This window comes from Dendropsophus ebraccatus, chromosome 9 (genome assembly GCF_027789765.1).
Source record: "Dendropsophus ebraccatus isolate aDenEbr1 chromosome 9, aDenEbr1.pat, whole genome shotgun sequence".
Lineage (NCBI taxonomy): Eukaryota > Metazoa > Chordata > Amphibia > Anura > Hylidae > Dendropsophus > Dendropsophus ebraccatus.
The window spans coordinates 25,268,716-25,286,302 of NC_091462.1; the positions used below are offsets into that span (position 1 = coordinate 25,268,716).

A 17,587-nucleotide genomic window follows, 5' to 3' on the forward strand; every position below is an offset into this window, starting at 1 on the left:
ACCCCTAAGTTCACCTGCAGCCCCCCACACTATGCCAACGGGAGACGGCTCAAAATACTAAGGGGGACTTGATGAGTAAGACCAGCTAGGTTTGGGAACATTTTATTTTTTTTGGGGGAAATACCCCTTTAATATTACATAAATACAGGTTAGCAACGTAGTTGTAATTTACAGGGACAGTGTCACATGTCAGCCCATATCAATCAGTGATCACTCATATCATTATAGGTCCCCATTGGGGATTACAATATCATTTCCCAGTCTCAGACACACACTTGCCATAGGAAGCCAATTAATCTATCAGTATATTTTTAGTGTCTTTGGAGAAAACCCATACAAACTCCATGCAGATGTTACCGGATTCTAACCCAAGACCCCAGTGGTGCAAGGCAGCCTTGCTACCCACTGAGCAAATCATCTAGATGGGTTATGTAATATGTCTTACAACCGCAGGTCATATCATGGGCTGAGCATGACATACAGCTTCCACATGTGCATTCTGCAGTGTAGCGCCACATTCAGGTGTGGCAGAGTAGTTGCAGACTTTCAGTAAGGAATGTTTCCCATAGGTAAATAAATGTTAATGTTACAATGAAATCAGATTGACTGTTTCCTCTGATCTGCAGTCTAGCCAGCGGTTGAGCGCCATTTTCAATGTCCTGTTCGGTGTGAGAAGAAGGTTCTCTAAAGGAAGATTGGTCATGGGACTTGTTCTCTTCATGCTGATCCAGTTTTCAATGGCCTTTCTCTCGTAGGAGTATCCATCTGCATTTTAGGAATAAAATCACAATAAATATATGGTATATAGGCATCTGATACCAGAATGAGACTGGGGCGCCATTATATGTACATCACTGAGTGATCCACAGAGAGAATTTGCAGTCATGTCCAGAGCATGCAGGATACCCCAGGCACAACACATGATGGATGTACATGGGATTTAAAATAAGGAATCCCCGCTTCTCCAAATCGATTAAAGTGACTCTGTACCCACACTCTGACCCCCACAAATCGCTTGTACCATCAGATAGCGGCTTTTAATCAAAGATCTATCCTGGGGTCCGCTTGGCAGGTGATGCAGTTATTGTCCTAAAAAACAGCTTTTAAACTTGCAGCCCTGTGTCAAATTGGTGTGGCCTAGAGTGTCTGTGCATTAGACTTGCACCAACCCTCCATCTCTCCCCGCTCTCCTCATCATTAGGAATGCCCCAGGCAGGTATTCTCCTATTCATCACCTGTAAGAACACTGCACGTGCAAGCCTAAACACAGACACTCTAGGCCACGCCAATTTGACACAGCGCTGCAAGTTTAACAGTTGTTTTTTAGGACAATAACTGGATCACCAGCCGAACGGACCCCAGGACAGAGCTTAGATTAAAAGCAGCTATCCGAAGGTACAAGCAGTCTTGGGGGGGGGGGGGGGGAGGAGACAGATTGTGGGTAGAGAGTCACATTTAAATAATTCAAGAATTAACTTTTTGACACTAACAAGAAAACGCAAATGAAATGCCAACGTGTTTTAAACTGTCAAACGTATTCATGGCATACACCACTCAGATAACTAAACCCCCATGCCATGAATAAGAACATGTGGCAAATTGAAATGCATTGTGTTTTCTTACTACAGGCTTATCACCCTGCTGCTTTTGAACTCTGTGGCGCTCTGCTCTTGGTGCTTGGAAAAGCTTGAGCTATTTTCCCAGTGAGATGTTTCCGAGGACTGGATCAAGCTTTTCCAGGCACCAGGAGAGGAGCAGCATGAAGTTTATAAGCATAAAGCTGATAAGCTGACTGCCGAGCTAACAAAGCGATTCGCTTTAATACTGTAAATTCGCTCATTCTTAACCACAACATAACAAAGTCTTGAATTTTCAATTGAGGTGAAGTACATTTAAGTCACCTAAACAAGCCAAGTAGCCTAAGGGTAGTATTAGACGGGCCGATGGGGGCCCGATAATAAATGTAAACCGGCGCTCGTTTACTGGGCCTATTACACGGCCCGATAATCATTTAACAAGGGCTGCAGGGACATCGTTACCGATGTCCTTGCAGCCCTTGTTTAAACGTTATACATTACCTATCCAGACTGCAGGGCTCCTCTTCCTCTGTGCTTCCCCCCCGGGTCCGCGCGCTCCAGCTTCAGAGTGGCCTGTGTCAGCTGACAGGCCACTCAGCCAATCACTGGCCACGGCGGTCCGGGCCAGTGACTGGCTGAGTGGCCTGTCAGCTGACACAGGCCATTTTGAAGCTGGAGCGCGCGGACCCGGGGGGAAGCACAGAGGAAGAGGAGCCCTGCAGTCTGGATAGGTAATGTATATCGTCAGTCGGCGGCCGCGCACCGCTATTACACGTAAACAATTATAGGTAAGAACCTATATCAACAATCAGCCGATGACAACTATCATCGGCTGATCCTTGTCTTTATTACACAGAACGATAATCGGCTGAATCGGACCGATTATCGTTCCGTCTAATAGTACCCTAAGGCCGCTGCAGTTTTTAACCACTCAGAACAAACGGTTATAGAGCAGGAGTGCAACTTTTAGATTATGGGCCCCGGGTAAAATCTGTAACTATCATGTCTATCAATCATGTGCCATGTATATTACTGGTGTCATCTGCCTCATCACCAGAGCCCGTTGTGACTGCTACCTCTGCACCCCCTGTAGTTATACCCAGTAGTTGCAGAGCTAAGATCTGCTGTACCCTGGAGCCATAACACTGCTGATCTCACTCCCCTTTAATAGGACAAGAGGTCCCACTCACAATGCAGCCGGTCCATTTAACACAGTGACCTCTCATGAATCCGTACGGTACATTTATATACGATATCTGTCATCCGCCTGCTATAAAACTATATTTAAGAATAAAACTGCACTTTCTGTCACGGCGTATTTTCTATCCCGAGCATTTGATGAGAGAAAAGTAGTCCTGTGCAAATCGCCCATCAATGCGAGTCTGAAATTATTTAGTGAATTTCCATCACAGATCTGTCACAGGAATAATCTAAGATGCTCTCAGAAGTCCCTGGTCGGCCGAAAGCTTTCATGTGTAAATAGGAAGCGCGGAATCGGGAACGTGACTCGCTAATTAATTGGAGCTGACAACTTTTCCCTTTAAGTTTTCCTGGTTGCCTGAAAAAAATAAATTAACTCCTTATGTGACCAGATGGAAGTCTAGGAGGAGGCGATCCCTGGTTCATGACTATAACCCTGAAATCAGGCTGATTCATGTTACCTGATGCAATGACCGGGTCCATCATTATTTCACAGGTGATGGGGCAGAGGAATTCATCAGGGATGTTAGAAGAAGACTTCATTTTGCTTTTCAGTTCTTCAATTTTCCTTAGAATCTTATTCCTCAGCCCTAAGGATTCTGCAAAGTAAATAATTAGAATTAGAACCGGTCACAAGTCTTTGGCCATAACCCGACCTCCGTCTTCATGCATATTACATCATACCTATCTTGAGATCATGATGCAGAATGTCCTTGGTGAGGCCGAGTAATTCTTTGCCATCAATGTTGTTTGCGCTGAAATGTTCTTCTACCTCCGCCAGGCTCTCATTGGCAAGCCACGACCTGACATCGTCCTCCGTCCATGATTCAATATGAAGCTCGGTTTTCCTTTTGATTCTGGTGGCTGAAACATGAAATAACCCACTATAAGCTAAATGTAAAGACTTCAGATTTCTACATGAGCAGACGAGGGTGGGAGAGAACATTATAAATGGTTTGTCCAGGATTAGAAAAAACAAAGATACTTTCTTGCAAAAACAGCGCCACTCCTGTATTCAGGTTGTATGTGGTATTAGATTAATCTCCATTCACTTCAATGGAACCAAGCTTCAAACCCCACACCCAAACTGAGGACAGGAAGAAAGCAGCCATGTTTTTCTAAGCCTGGATAATCCCTTTAATGGTATGGGCCAGCTAATTGTTGGAAATGATCAGATCTGCCATTGCTCCATTCTTTTTTTTTGCAAACACTTATTAGGAATCAAGTATTAGGAATGTTCCGTTCAGTGAGATTCATCCAATGTAATAGTTTAGAATGGAAAAAACTGTTCTGCTTTCCCAAGTATTCAGATTCCCGAGAGAAGTCAGAAATCAGACTGAGGTCTCTTAGAACGGTGTCAATCCAGACTTTTCTGGGGAATCGGAACATGTGGAAAGGAGAATTACTTTAACAAGACTAGACAAGTTGATGGCTGATTCAGTAAATGTTACTATCCAGTCACTAATCCCTAGTTGTAAGGATGACTGCTCCTCATGCTGACCCACATGAAATCATCAAATACAAGACATATGTCCTCTTAAAGCAGTAACAGGAAATCTGCGGCTCTCCAGCTGTTGTAAAACTACAATTCCCATCATGTTTTCCTTCCCTAGCCAAGCTGCGCAAGGGCCCAGCCTGAATAGGACCAGGGCTACTGGTCCCTGCTGTGCCGGGATAAACAGTAAATGGCTTCTCCATTCCACATTTGATTGCTGATGTCTTCACAGTCCGTGCAGAAGGAGGAGACATCCCGGGGACCGCCAGGAATTCATAGATTCCGCCTAGGTAATAGGCTGTATCCCGGAATTCCAAGCGGTCCCCAGGATGTCTCCTCCTTCCTCACGGACAGTGAAGATATCAGCAATCAAATGCGGAAGGTCCGGCTAGGTTCGAGTTCGATTGAACCTAGCTTTTTCTCATGTTAGATCAAGCCTAGTTATAACATGGGAATGCTCCTCTAAGTTGGCCTCTGGCTGTTGGGGCATGCTTGAGGTTGTGGTTTTGTAGCAATTGGACAGCCGCAGACTGGTGAAAATGTTATCACAGGAATGGGGAAACTTCGTCCCTCCAGCTGTTGCAAAACTACAATTACCATCATGCCTAGACAGCCAAAGCTTTAGCTATCCAGGCATGATGGGAATTGTAGTTTTGCAACAGCTGGAGGACCGAAGATTTCCCATTCCTGCTCTATTAGAACATAGGGGGAGATTTATCAAAGGGTGTAAAATTTAGACTGGTGCAAACTGCCCACAGCAACCAATCACAGCTCAGCTTTAGGCAGTGCTGAAAGGAAAGAGGAACTGTGATTGGTTGCTGTGGGCAGTTTGCACCAGTCTAAATTTTACACCCTTTGATAAATGTCCCCCATAGTGTTTTCCAGGTACATTGTAATGAAGTGCTCTCTTCTCATATACAAGTGGAATCATTTTATGGGAACAACACAATAGGTTGGAGCTCGGCTGGAAAGAACTTGCCTGGTGAATGACTTGTTTGCCCCAGCTTCCAGATGGTTACAGTCTTGTCCATGGACCCTGTGGCCAGCAGAGGTTGGTTTGGAGCTAGTGCACAGGCCGTCACATACCTGGGGAGGAGACGCTAAGCTGGTTATATTACATGGTTTTACACAATGCTGCACCCTGGCATAGGCTATGAGGACGCAATAAGGGGGCTGCTCTGGGCCATGTCCGCGTGTTTACCTGGATCCCATGAGCTGCTCTTTCACAATACCGGAAAATATGACATATACAGAACACTGTGTCTCATTGTTTCTCTGTTGGCAGCGGAGCCTGTAGCTTATAATATGCACCTAGTGCACATTCCTGACCTGACAGTAAAGCATGCCAGGGTCAGAGCTGGAGACATCCACCCGCCCTGCGCTACATCGGGTACGGCTGTGTACACTGCACAGGACATCCTCCGCACATACAAGATTACTAGTGTACTATATTACCTCTATTATATACAGTTCTGAATTATGCAACGCCACAAAATCATGTACAGATTATAGGGTCACCAGCTCCGTAAAGCTTACCCACCGATTGTGATGTGTTAGGATATTCAGCATGCAGCCGTTTTTCTACAATAAAAAAAACCAAGTGTTCAGTTCAGTGAGACGCTCTGACCCAATTACATTAACATTAGTGCTGCCAAAGTGGTGGCTCATGCTAAACATTAGACATACTGGATCCATACATAGCAAGAGCACATATCATCTAAACTCCATTACTGAGCTATTGCACCTCTGTGCTGTTCCTGAAGGGCATCTGTGATCTCTGCATCCCCCTTCCCACCTGCAATCGCTGCCCTTAATTTCACAGTCCAATATGCTAAAGAGTGTAGAGACTGCGGGGGTCACCAGTCAGGTCATCCGTTCTCAGGGCAAGTGGATGAGCACATCAGCTGTCAACAAGGCAGGAACCTGAGAACTCTCATGGTGGTGACCACCCAGCTAACAGTATAGGATAGCTAGACATGGATGATACGGCAGATTCTCTAATAATGGTTCTTGCATCACCTATATGATCAGTGGGGGGTCCAACCTCTGAGACCCTCCCTGATCCAGAGAGTAAAGGAGATGTAAGGCTGATCTAGTCCTGTTTTTGTAATACACAGCAATACCCCAGCCATCTGGCTGTGCAGGGGGCTGTAGCGCGGCCTTATTTAGGGGCCCCTCACAGACAGGTAACTGGGAGCAACACTGCACAGGGGGACAGCGCCACATCCCCTTTATTCTCAGGATGGGAGCGGGTCCCAGAGGTTGCATAGAGCACATCCTAGTGATATATATTTCAAAATGGGAATACAACTGTACAGTAAATGTCCCCCTGCATCCAGCTTTGTACAGCTAAGGTTAGGTTCACCAAGGGAGCCTAGTAAACCCTAATGACTTAATAGAATTCACTGGGTTTTCCATTGGTGTCCATTATATTACTGGATTATAACCAGGTAAAAAAAAAAAATACTACATGCAGAATTTAATTTTTGTCCAGTTCTATCAATTAATTCTGTGACGGAGTCCCCAATGCAGGTGTGAATGAAGCCTAATCCTGATTTTAGTGGGAACTGTACATATCCGTACATGAGCTCCCCCTAGGGGAAGTGCAAACATTATTGTATTCATTCAGCTAAGTAAAGGAATTATTTGGAATAACCTTAATGCTTTCAACCTAGCGATATTGCCCTCAACACAGACTGGAAGTGTTCCTATCATTGCTTTGACACGGTAATCATACCCTTTAAGGACTTAAATGACTTAAAATATAAAATACTTACTGCTCCAAATATAATAACCGACTTGTCCACAGACCTGCACAATAGAACAGTAAAGCGGTGAATGTTCAGACAGACATGAGTATAGTAATAATCTGCTCGGATCTTATGTCTGGGATTGGCACCACATGTAACAATTATATCCTACACATTACTATACATGAACACCATGTTATTCTATGTAGGTCATACGAGTAATAACAATGTATCACAATATACAGGACAGGTGACATATCTCCTGAGTGACTGCTTGGGCAGGCCGGGTGACTTTTGGACACTATAATGGCAGCCCTAAAGTTTTCCTTATATCTTTTTAAATTTGGACATGATTAAGAGTAACTTAAAATCTATAAACATAAAAGGCATTAACTACTGAGAACTCAAACCTATAAACATGAGATTTTCCAGTCCTTTTGTGCCTTACATTTTGCTTTTTGAATTGAAAGATATACTGTCTGCTGCCATCTAGTGTCCTTCTGCAAAACTACATTAAAAACTTCTAAACCTATTGTTTTTGGGTTTAGGGTATATTCACACGGGCGTCTCGCATAAGAAATCCGCAGCTAATCCGCAATACACATATTATTCTTATTATTAATAATATATGTATTGCGGATTAGCTGCGGATTTCTTATGCGAGACGCCCGTGTGAATATACCCTTAAAAAAAAAAGTGTGTAGAACAGAGATGTCAAACTCAGGCCCTACAGCTATTGCAAAACTACAATTCCCATCATGCCTGGACAGCCAAAGCTTTAGCTTTTGCTGTCCAGGCATGATGGGAATTGTAGTTTTGCAACAGCTGGAGGGCCTGAGTTTGACACGTGTGATGTAGAAGGAGGAGAACTCTTCCATACTACCCAAACCAGATTCCCTTTTACAGGCGGGGACTCCAGCCTGGTTAGCATGATATAGTTTCTTTTATTTTAAAAGAGAGAGATATTCTGCATCCCCAGGTTCTAGTGACTAACCCCCTGCCCCAGTTCTTTAGGGAGGTTGCCAGCATGTCTGGTATCCAGAGCTATGAATGGAGACCTATAGATTACTTTCCCCAGCGTCTCCTCCCTCCCATACTCCACACCGCCCTGCAGACCATCACTCCTTGTCTCACAACCCCATTTCCCTATCTCACATATGATAGAGAAGGGAAGACAATGAGAGAACCTCAACACAACCTCTCCCATCCATGTTACATTGCTTACCCAGAGACAATGGTTTCCCCATCACTGGAGAACGCACAGGACAGGACAGGAGCTGAATGTCCACTAAGGGTTAACTTGCATCTCATGTCAAAACCTTTATTATAAAGACAGATAGAGATAATTGATACAATGCATACGCTGAGCTCTATGGTGATGAATACAGATGGTGGATACATTCAGTTATAGTGATAAATGATAAATAAAATAAATGGGACTCCTATTACCTTTTTCGGGCCTGTAAGACATCAACCAGATACGGATTTCATTATCCTGCCCACAGGACGCCATCTGGTAGCACTCGCTGCCTCTCGAGTCTAAAGAGGAGAAAAATATAAACCTGAGAAGCTGCTAAATGTGTATTGTACTGAGCTTATAGCGGAGATTTATCAAACATGGTGTAAAGTGAAACTGGCTCAGTTGCCCCTAGCAACCAGAGTCCATTATCCAAAGAGTCTGTGAGGAATGAAAGGTGGAATCTGATTGGTTGCTAGGGGCAACTGAGCCAGTTTCACTTTACACCATGTTTGATAAATCTCCATAGTGTGTGGCGGTTATCATCCACACCTCATACATATATATATATATATATATATATATATATATATATATATATATATATATACGTACTATAACTACTGGTGTAAAGAAAACATGGCATCTGTGTCCTGTGGACAACACCTCCATGTTAGAGATGAGCATGTGTAGTAACTGTACCTGCCATTGCAGCCCGTCCCATTGAAGTGAATGAGACAACCCTTCATTCATCTAATCAGTGGGGAAGAGTCAGACCACCACCGAGTCGTATGAAAGTGTTTTAGGATAATAGCTCCATTTTGGATAGCTTTATGTAATGTACCATATAAAACACTGGAAAATGTAAAAAAATATATATCTGTGGGGTGCAATAGAAAAAAACATGATTTCACAATTTATAGGTTTTGATTTTAATGGAGTTCACTGTGAAGTATAAATAACATGTTCATTTTATTCTGCTGGTGATTACAATTTCAGCGATACCTAGTATATACAGTGCATTACTACTTTAAAACCTGGGGGGGGGGGGGGGAAACAACCTTTTTTTTCCCCTCAGGGCTTGTTTTTTCCAGGGTGTGACACAGTGTTTTTTTTAATCTTTCTTTTTTATTACATTTTGTTTCTATATTTCTTTTTATATATTATAAATAACAAAAACGTTTTATTTGACCGAGAAAAAAAAATGAGAAGGGTTGAAAAATAGTGGACTCCACCTCACAAATAATTCATATATAGAGCTAATTTTATTTACATCAATGCAAGGGGCAAACATTTAAAAACCAAGTATCACACCGGTCATGGTATGGCTGTGAGCCCAGACCCACCCATACAATATTTAACGTGGCAGTCACAACCATCTTATACCATACACAAAATAAATCAAAATAAGAAAAGTGAAAGGTATAAAGTACTAATGAATACAGCCAGGTCTGTGGAGTCAGAGTTGGAACTAGTTTTGGCCGGAGTCGGAAAAAAATGTACCGACTCCAACTCCAGCTTTAAAAAAAAAAAATCTTAGAACAATTTAGAATTGAGTTTTGATATGATTTTAAGTTATAAGTTTTAAGTTATAAGTTTTGCTCATCAATATATATTGAAAATATATAGTTGTCGGTCACTATTTGGCAGTTTGTTTCTGAGCTGGAAGAGTCCATTGTGTGGGGGGAGATCTGTGCTGTTCTCTTCCCGGATGCTGGATGACTGTATATGAGCAGCAGTGTAATATGAAGATATCCTGTGTAATATAGAGGAGGAGGAGAAGACATAAGTAGTGTAGCTGTAACCTCTGTACCTCAATAACCTCAATGTGGCGTTTTTCTTCAGTTTTCTGTGGCTGCAGCAGGCTGTGTGTGTGTGTGCTATGGCTGCAGCAGGTAGTGTGTGTGTGTGTGTGTGTAAGCTATGGCTGCAGCGGTGTGTGTGTGTGTGCTATGGCTGCAGCAGGCTGTGTGTGTGTGTGCTATGGCTGCAGCAGGTAGTGTGTGTGTGTGTGTGTGTGCGCTATGGCTGCAGCAGGTAGTGTGTGTGTGTGTGTGTAAGCTATGGCTGCAGCGGTGTGTGTGTGTGCTATGGCTGCAGAAGGTAGTGTGTGTGTGTGTGCAAGCTATGGCTGCAGCGGTGTGTGTGTGTGCTATGGCTGCAGCAGGTAGTGTGTGTGTGTGTGTGTAAGTAAGTGTGTAAGCTATGGCTGCAGCGGTGTGTGTGTGTGTGTGTGTGTGTGTGCGCGCGCGCTATGGCGTGCCCCAACACCCACAGTGACCCCTCTATATCACTATGGCTGACCTCTTTATCACAGGGATCTGGCATTGTTAGCAGTTCTTCTGTGTGTATGGTGAATATTTAGTTAGAAACATAGAAGACTGTCAGCAGGAAAAGACCACCTGCTCCATCTAGTTGTGAGTAGTTCAGGACATGGAGGCTGGAGACTGGCTGCATCCACTGCACACACTGCACACACAGGAGAAGCTGCTTTATATCTTTCCTCATTCATGTAGGACATTAGGGAGAAGCTGCTGAGCCAGTGTGATAAATAACTCCCCTGGTATCTGACTGGCCATTTATGAAGGAGTCGGGAGTCGGTCCTGATAAAATTCAGGAGTCGGAGACGCGGCTTACCGACTCCACAGCCCTGGTTACATCAGTGCCCCATGTATAATAGTTGATACAGTGCAAAACTTACTGGATCATAATAAAAAAGTGCAAGTGCAACAAGAGTAAGTACAAAGGATAAATAATGTAATACAAACAGTATAGCGGTCACATGGTGGGTCAGGACAAAGCATCCCACGCGTTCCGTCACTCAGACTTCCTCAGGGAAAAGTGAGCAGTCCCCTAGTATCACTATATATAGGTAAATTAAGAAACAAATAGGATTCTGGTGTGGTGTGATTCAACATGGATCCGGCCCCATCTTACTCCAGTCACGTGACCCTAATAGTCACATGACTGAGCGGGCTGTCTTTTACGAGAATTCCATGCACATTCAACAATTCAGTGAAACTAACAGGGATCCAGCACCATCTTACTCTGGTCACATGACCCTGACGGCCACATGACCGTCCGAACTGGGGATCGCGAAAATTCATTGCAAATTCAATGATCCCGGGCCAAATGCTACACACAATTATCATTTTTTTTCTAACACGTATATTCTTAAAAAACTTTAAAACATATACTAGCTCAATGTTCTGCTATGATTCCTCTGAACAGATACATTTCACTGATATATAGTAATGAATCATCGAGAAGAGATTATTGCTGCGATGTGTTCAGCTCTGGATACAAGTGTAACAAACCTCCACCTGTGTATTCCTCAGTACTGGATTTGTACAGGGTTCCAGCCTCTGAATGCAAACAGTGCTGCTTCCATTTGCAGACAGCAGAGATCTTGAATCTGATAGCTGCCATACACACAATTGTTTTATTACTTGTACAATGATTAAAGGGGTTGTTCACCAAATTTTTATTTCTTTCACATCAACTGGTCCCAGCAAGTGGCAGAGATTTATAATTTACTTCTATTAAAAAAATCTTAAGTCTTCCAGTACTTTACAGCTGCTGTATGTCCTGCAAGAAGTGGTGTTTTCTTTCCAATCTGACACAGAGCTCTCTGCTGCCACCTCTGTCCATGTCAGGAACTGTCCAGAGCAGCAGCAAATCCCCATAGAAAACCTCTCCTGCTCTCCAGACTGTAAAAAATTCACCACTTCCTGCAGGACATACAGCAGCTGAAAAGAACAGGAAAACTTTCGATTTTTTAATAGATGTAAATTACAAAACTCAAGCAGTTGCTGCGACCAGTTGATTTGAAAGAAATTATTTTTGATGAACTACCCCTTTAAGCTTTATCTACACGAGGCTGGAAACCAGTTTCATTACATAACCCACTGTGGTTTCCTTATCTCCTATGACGTGCGCTGTGATAATGAAGTTCCATATCAGAGTATACATGGCTACCTGTAGCTCCTGTGTTCTCACCTGTTACTGGTTGGGAGGAGAAGTCGCAGCATGTTACTCCCAGATCATGAGCTTTGTCATTGTATAAGCATCGCATGTTCTCATCCCAGGCTGTCAGGTCCCCACACGAGGATCCAGTGATGATTATGTTTCCACCAGGAGAGAAGGCACAAGCCACCAGAGAGCCGTCCTTCACCAGGCCTGACCTGCAGGGAGGAAGAAACTGAGGAGTCATTATAGAAGTCTCATCATATGCTCAAAGCTTACAGAAACACATTATGTATACATCAATGAACAATATGCTGTAAAGCAACAATCCTTTCACAAAACAAGTACAAAAAAAATATACTTCACAATTAGAGATGAGCGAACCTGGAGCATGCTGGAGTCCATCCGAACCCGAACTTTCGGCATTTGATTAGCGGTGGCTGCCGAAGTTGGATAAAGCCCTAAGGCTATGTGGAAAACATGGATATAGTCATTGGCTGTATCCATGTTTTCCAGACAACCTTAGGGCTTTATCCAACTTCAGCAGCCCCAGCTAATCAAATGCCGAACGATCGGGTTAGGATGGACTCGAGCATGCTCCAGGTTCGCTCATCTCTATTCACAATGAGTGTGCTAATAAGCAATAGACCAACAAACATAACACGTATTCATTACAATCTGAACAACCTCAAAAGCTTTCAAAAGTAAGGTAAATTGTCCAAATTATATTTGCGAACCAAAAATCTGCATAGGAGGATCGTCAGTCCCAACATGTTTCCCACATTACTTGTATGATCATCGAGGGCAATACAATGCAAAGCAAAAACATGATGCAGTAAGGACATAGATATTGTATAAATACTAAAGAAGCAGTTCACAAAAAAATATTATTGCTCCCCACAACACCTTCAACCCCCCTCCCCCCCCGTTAGGCGCTGGAACATATACTCACCACAGCTGATCGGTGTCCCGCGGCGCGGCTTCGTTCCAGTCCTGCGGCAGTGTTCAAATCCGGCGCACGCTCACTTCAGCTTCTGCAGTGACTCCTTTTCTCTGTCTTGTAATTGAATGCCGGAAGTCATACACTTCCATAGAGAATGCATGGAAGCGTGTGAGTTCCAGCGTAATCGCAGGACAGAGAAGAGGAATCACAGCAGAGGCAGAAGTGAGCATGCGCCGTATCTGAACGAAGCCGTGCCGCGGGACACCAATTGGCTGTGGTGAGTATTCGTTCCAGCATCTACCGGGGGGGGGGGGGTCTGGCAATAATATTTTTTTGTGAACTGCTTCTTTAATGTTCAGGAGGTCTTTAATTATAAACCCTAAATGAGGTAATTCACAAATCCAGAGTAGCACTAGTGGAGTTTTTTCTCCCCAGTGTTTGTCCCCTGATGATCCAACAATAATGGGAGAAACTTGTAGAGACTGACATTGAGACATACCTAACTTTTTTAGGGGTTTCAGTCTATCTATGTTGAGATCATGGATTGTTAGAGATGAGCGCAACTGGGGCATACGCAAGTCTGATCATTAGGCATTTGATTACTGGTGGCTGAAGAAGCTGAATGCATCCAACATGGCCCTATATATGTTTTCCCGGACTCCCCAGGGCTGCATCCAACTTCTTCAGTCATCGGTAATGTCGAATGATCGGACTCAAGCAGTTGCGCTCATCTCTATTGATTGTACTAACTGGGAGCCAACACTAGAGTGGAGCTTGCATGGAGGATATAACAGGGTAGACTTTAGGCCAGGGGTAGGGAACCTTGGCACTCCAGCTGTTGCAAAACTACAACTCCCATCATGCCTGGACAGCCAAAGCTTTAGCTTTAGCATGATGGGAGTTGTAGTTTCGCAACAGCTGGTGAGTCAAGGTTCCCTTCCTCTGCTTTAGGAGAAACAGACACTACTATGAAAGCCAATGTGACTTTGTATATTGGCTTGTAAGCAAAAATTTTCATAAACATTAAAGGCAAATTTCTATGCACCAGGTTCAAAATAGACCATGAGGTTTGGGTCATCCATCCAGGACACCTACCTGTGACATTTCAATAATGAAACATTCCACAGCACCAGAGAGCCGTCCGCCGCCCCTGATGCTAAATACATGGAGCTTGGTGAAAACCTGCAGACTCTGACTGGGCTGCCACTCGGCTGCTCCAAAGACGCCAGCATCTGCCCATTACACATATTCCAAAGAATGGTGTTACCATCTGTTGAACATGAGGCCAGGACGGTCTGACTGGGTGAGAAGCAGCAGCAGTGAACGGCGTACGTGTGTCCTCGCAGCGGTGAGAAGGACACCTCCTTAAAGTCCTCTAAGGAATAAACCCGGATGGTTTTATCCAAGGAACATGTGGCGAGGAGAGAGTCTGAGAAGGAGCAGCTGTTTACATCGTCTATGTGATCCGCCAGCGTCCGGATTAGTTCCGCCATCTTACCCAATCTGGAATACAAGTAATATGGGTTAGCTCCTTTTCTATAGGATCCACAGTAACTCCTGTATACTTGTAAGTTATATACGCTTCATCCACTCCATGACAACGCCTGGAGCCCAGGTGAATGTGTATCACGTATCACACCATCCAGATAATGAGCTAAGGCCATAGAGACAAAACTTTATACTGTAAGGAAACCTCTCATTGTCCCTCGTCTCTCAGAAGCCCTTCACCCACCTAAAAAAATACTAATATGGGGGGGCGGCATACAGGTATCCCCTACAGGACTCCCGATACATCTTTATGCTACCCTGTACACAATACATTTCAGTGCATGCAATGTAATATGACTTTTCCCCTGAGGCATCCCTGCAGAGGAAATGTGCTGGCGTCAGAGGGTTCCCTTGAGATCAGCTGATCCCCAAGAGGGCACATATTAAAGGCATTATCCCAAGATGAGCGTTTCTCTCAGCCCAATGATGCGACCCCCTTAAAGTCTTTCAGTGCGTTATGGAGACATGTCCGTCAGTAGATAATCTCGCTCCAAAAGATACAACACCCAAAAGTAGCCTCTGAGAGTCTGTCCTATAGCATCAGGAGAAGCACCTTTACACCCCCTTGTGGTAAGGCCCAGTGTCTTCATGCAGAGTTTTGCAGCCACATGTTTATCTGGATGCATAATTTTATATATATATATATTTATTTTGTCAATGAGGTTATTTTGGGGGGGAAATATTCTGTATAACCTGTATTCTATTGTTTTAAATCCCTGCTTATTTTGAGCTTAGGAGTCCAGTGGGCAGTCTCACAGCTGACTGACAGCCATGCCCCTATTACTTTCCATAGGATATAGATGTCAGTCACCAATAAGACCACCCACTGGACTCTGAAGCGTAGCATGATGTCCAATGGACGGTCTAGATTGCAATCACTTTATTGAGATTCATCCAGGAAAGGTGGTCATTGAGTAGGACCGCCCCCTGGACTCTGAAGCATAGAATGAAGCCAATGGATGGTCTAGACTGCAATTACTTTCCTACAGGAAAGGTGGTGATTGAGTAGGACCACCCACTGAACTCTATACTAGATATGAGACTATGGGGGAGGGCTGGCTACTATATAAGAGACTATGGGGGAGGGCTGGCTACTATATAAGAGACTACTGGGAGGTCTGGCTACTATATGAGACTACAGGGGAGGTCTAGCTACTATATGAGACTATGGGGGGGGGGCTGGCTCCTATATAAGAGACTATAGGGAGCTGGCTACTATATAAGACATTATTGGCAGGGCTGGCTACTATATAAGAGACTATTGGGGAGGGCAGGCTACTATAGGAGACTATGGGGGAGGGCTGGCTACTATATGGGACACTTGGGGGAGGGGTCTGGCTACTATTTGGACACTACTGGGAGGGCTGGCTATGTCGGGCAATTTTGGTTGGGTTGGCTACTACATGGGGCAATATTGGGGGGTTGGCTATTACATGGGTCGGGGTTTAATCATATCATAGCAATTTATCACATCACTGACAGTGCCAGGACCGCTGCATTCGCGCTTCAATAATTATCATGGTTGGCCCGCGACTTTGTCCAATTTTTTAATTTTGGCCCACTGTGTATTTGAGTTTGACACCCCTGGTCTAGACTGCAATCACTTTCATACAGGAAAGGTGGTGATTGAGTAGGACCGCCCACTGGACTCCGAAGCACAGAAAAAACAGAGAGGTATATGAATAAAATACAATCTCCTCAGCTCCTCCTGCTCTATAACACGTTGCCTGCAGGTCAGACGCCATGTTTAATGTGACAGGTTCCCTTTAAAGGACGGGACGTATAGCGCTGACTGTCCAGGTAACATTATTGGGGTTTCCAGTGAACCTCATACGGGATATACATGCTTAGTGTAATATACAGGGATGCACTTATTCATGCGATGACAATTTTGCAGTGGAAAAGGGGCGTGGCTTACATATCGCATTCTGTGGGAGTTTGCCGCCATTTGACCGGACAGAGAGCTACGCCGAGGGGCAAAACAATAGCAGCACTGTTTCCTTTCACTGAATACAATGAATCAGTATTCTCCAACTTGTACACCTCACACTGCTGTAAAACTACAACTCCCAGAATGCCCGGACAGCCGCAGGCTGTCCGGGCATTCTGGGAGTTGTAGTTTTACAAGAGACAAAGGCTTGGAGAACATTGATCCATTGTATTGTATTAAAAACTACAACTTTCAGAATGTCCAAATAGCTGTCGGCTGCCTAGGCATGCTGGGAGTTGTAGTTCTGCAATGGCTCCAGGGCCTCAGAGCATAGATCACTGTGCTGCTCTATGCAAACAGCATAATGGACACTAGTAGTGAAGAAGCCATAGACTTCACTGTGATTTATTCATTTACTCATATTTTACCAACTCCATGTCACTGTTGCTTAGCAACAATATGAGCAGCTAAGCTCCATGTGGTATGAAGTGGCCTACTGGAGCTGCCCACTCCTGAGGCTGCCTGGGGGGGTCGCTTGTTTAAAAAAAAATGGAATACTGATAACGTAATACACAATAATACAGCCCGTAGATGTTTATAATCAGCTCAGTCATTCAATGCAGCCTAACCCGGAAATAACATATATTCAGAGAATGAATGGGTTTAACCCGCTCCCTTCGCCACCCCCCCTGTTGTGTCGTTAGGTGGGACAGTCCGGACCCCAAGTCCACACAGCACTCACCTGACAGAACGCGTCCTGACCGGCAGGGGGCGGGGCGTGCGGAGCAGCAAAGGCTACGGAGGTGACGTCACCCCACTCTGCTCGTCACGTGGTGCTGCTCCTGTGTGGGTCATGTGACTTTATGTGCTGGCAGTAAACACAGCAGGCAGGCTGTCAGGGTCATAGTTATGGTCAATTTTTTCACTAGAAATCTCAGGTT

General features: G+C 44.3%; 1 protein-coding gene across 1 annotated transcript; it reads right to left on the reverse strand.

Annotated features, from left to right (window-relative positions):
* Positions 1-94: 94 nt before the first annotated feature.
* On the reverse strand, positions 95-17,439 carry WDSUB1 (WD repeat, sterile alpha motif and U-box domain containing 1). The gene is made up of 11 exons (XM_069982773.1): positions 17,389-17,439; positions 14,264-14,671; positions 12,259-12,443; positions 8,472-8,561; positions 8,248-8,341; positions 7,050-7,083; positions 5,813-5,853; positions 5,252-5,358; positions 3,462-3,641; positions 3,239-3,376; positions 95-765 (listed from the first exon to the last, which is right to left on the reverse strand). The coding sequence occupies exons 2-11, from the start codon at positions 14,659-14,661 to the stop codon at positions 587-589; spliced, it is 1,446 nt and encodes a 481-aa protein (XP_069838874.1). The 5' UTR covers positions 14,662-14,671; positions 17,389-17,439; the 3' UTR covers positions 95-586.
* Between the last annotated feature and the right edge of the window lie 148 nt (positions 17,440-17,587).

What these genes read in the sequence shown, in the direction of transcription:
- WDSUB1 (XM_069982773.1), bottom strand. Translation starts at nt 14,661, where the DNA reads ATGGCGGAACTAATCCGGACGCTGGCGGATCACATAGACGATGTAAAC. An exon ending in ATCCTAACACATCACAATCG is followed by an intron (nt 5,359 to 5,812) that starts GTGGGTAAGCTT and finishes TCTCCTCCCCAG; the next exon opens with GTATGTGACGGCCTGTGCAC. An exon ending in GGACCCGGTCATTGCATCAG is followed by an intron (nt 766 to 3,238) that starts GTAACATGAATC and finishes CCTAAAATGCAG; the next exon opens with ATGGATACTCCTACGAGAGA.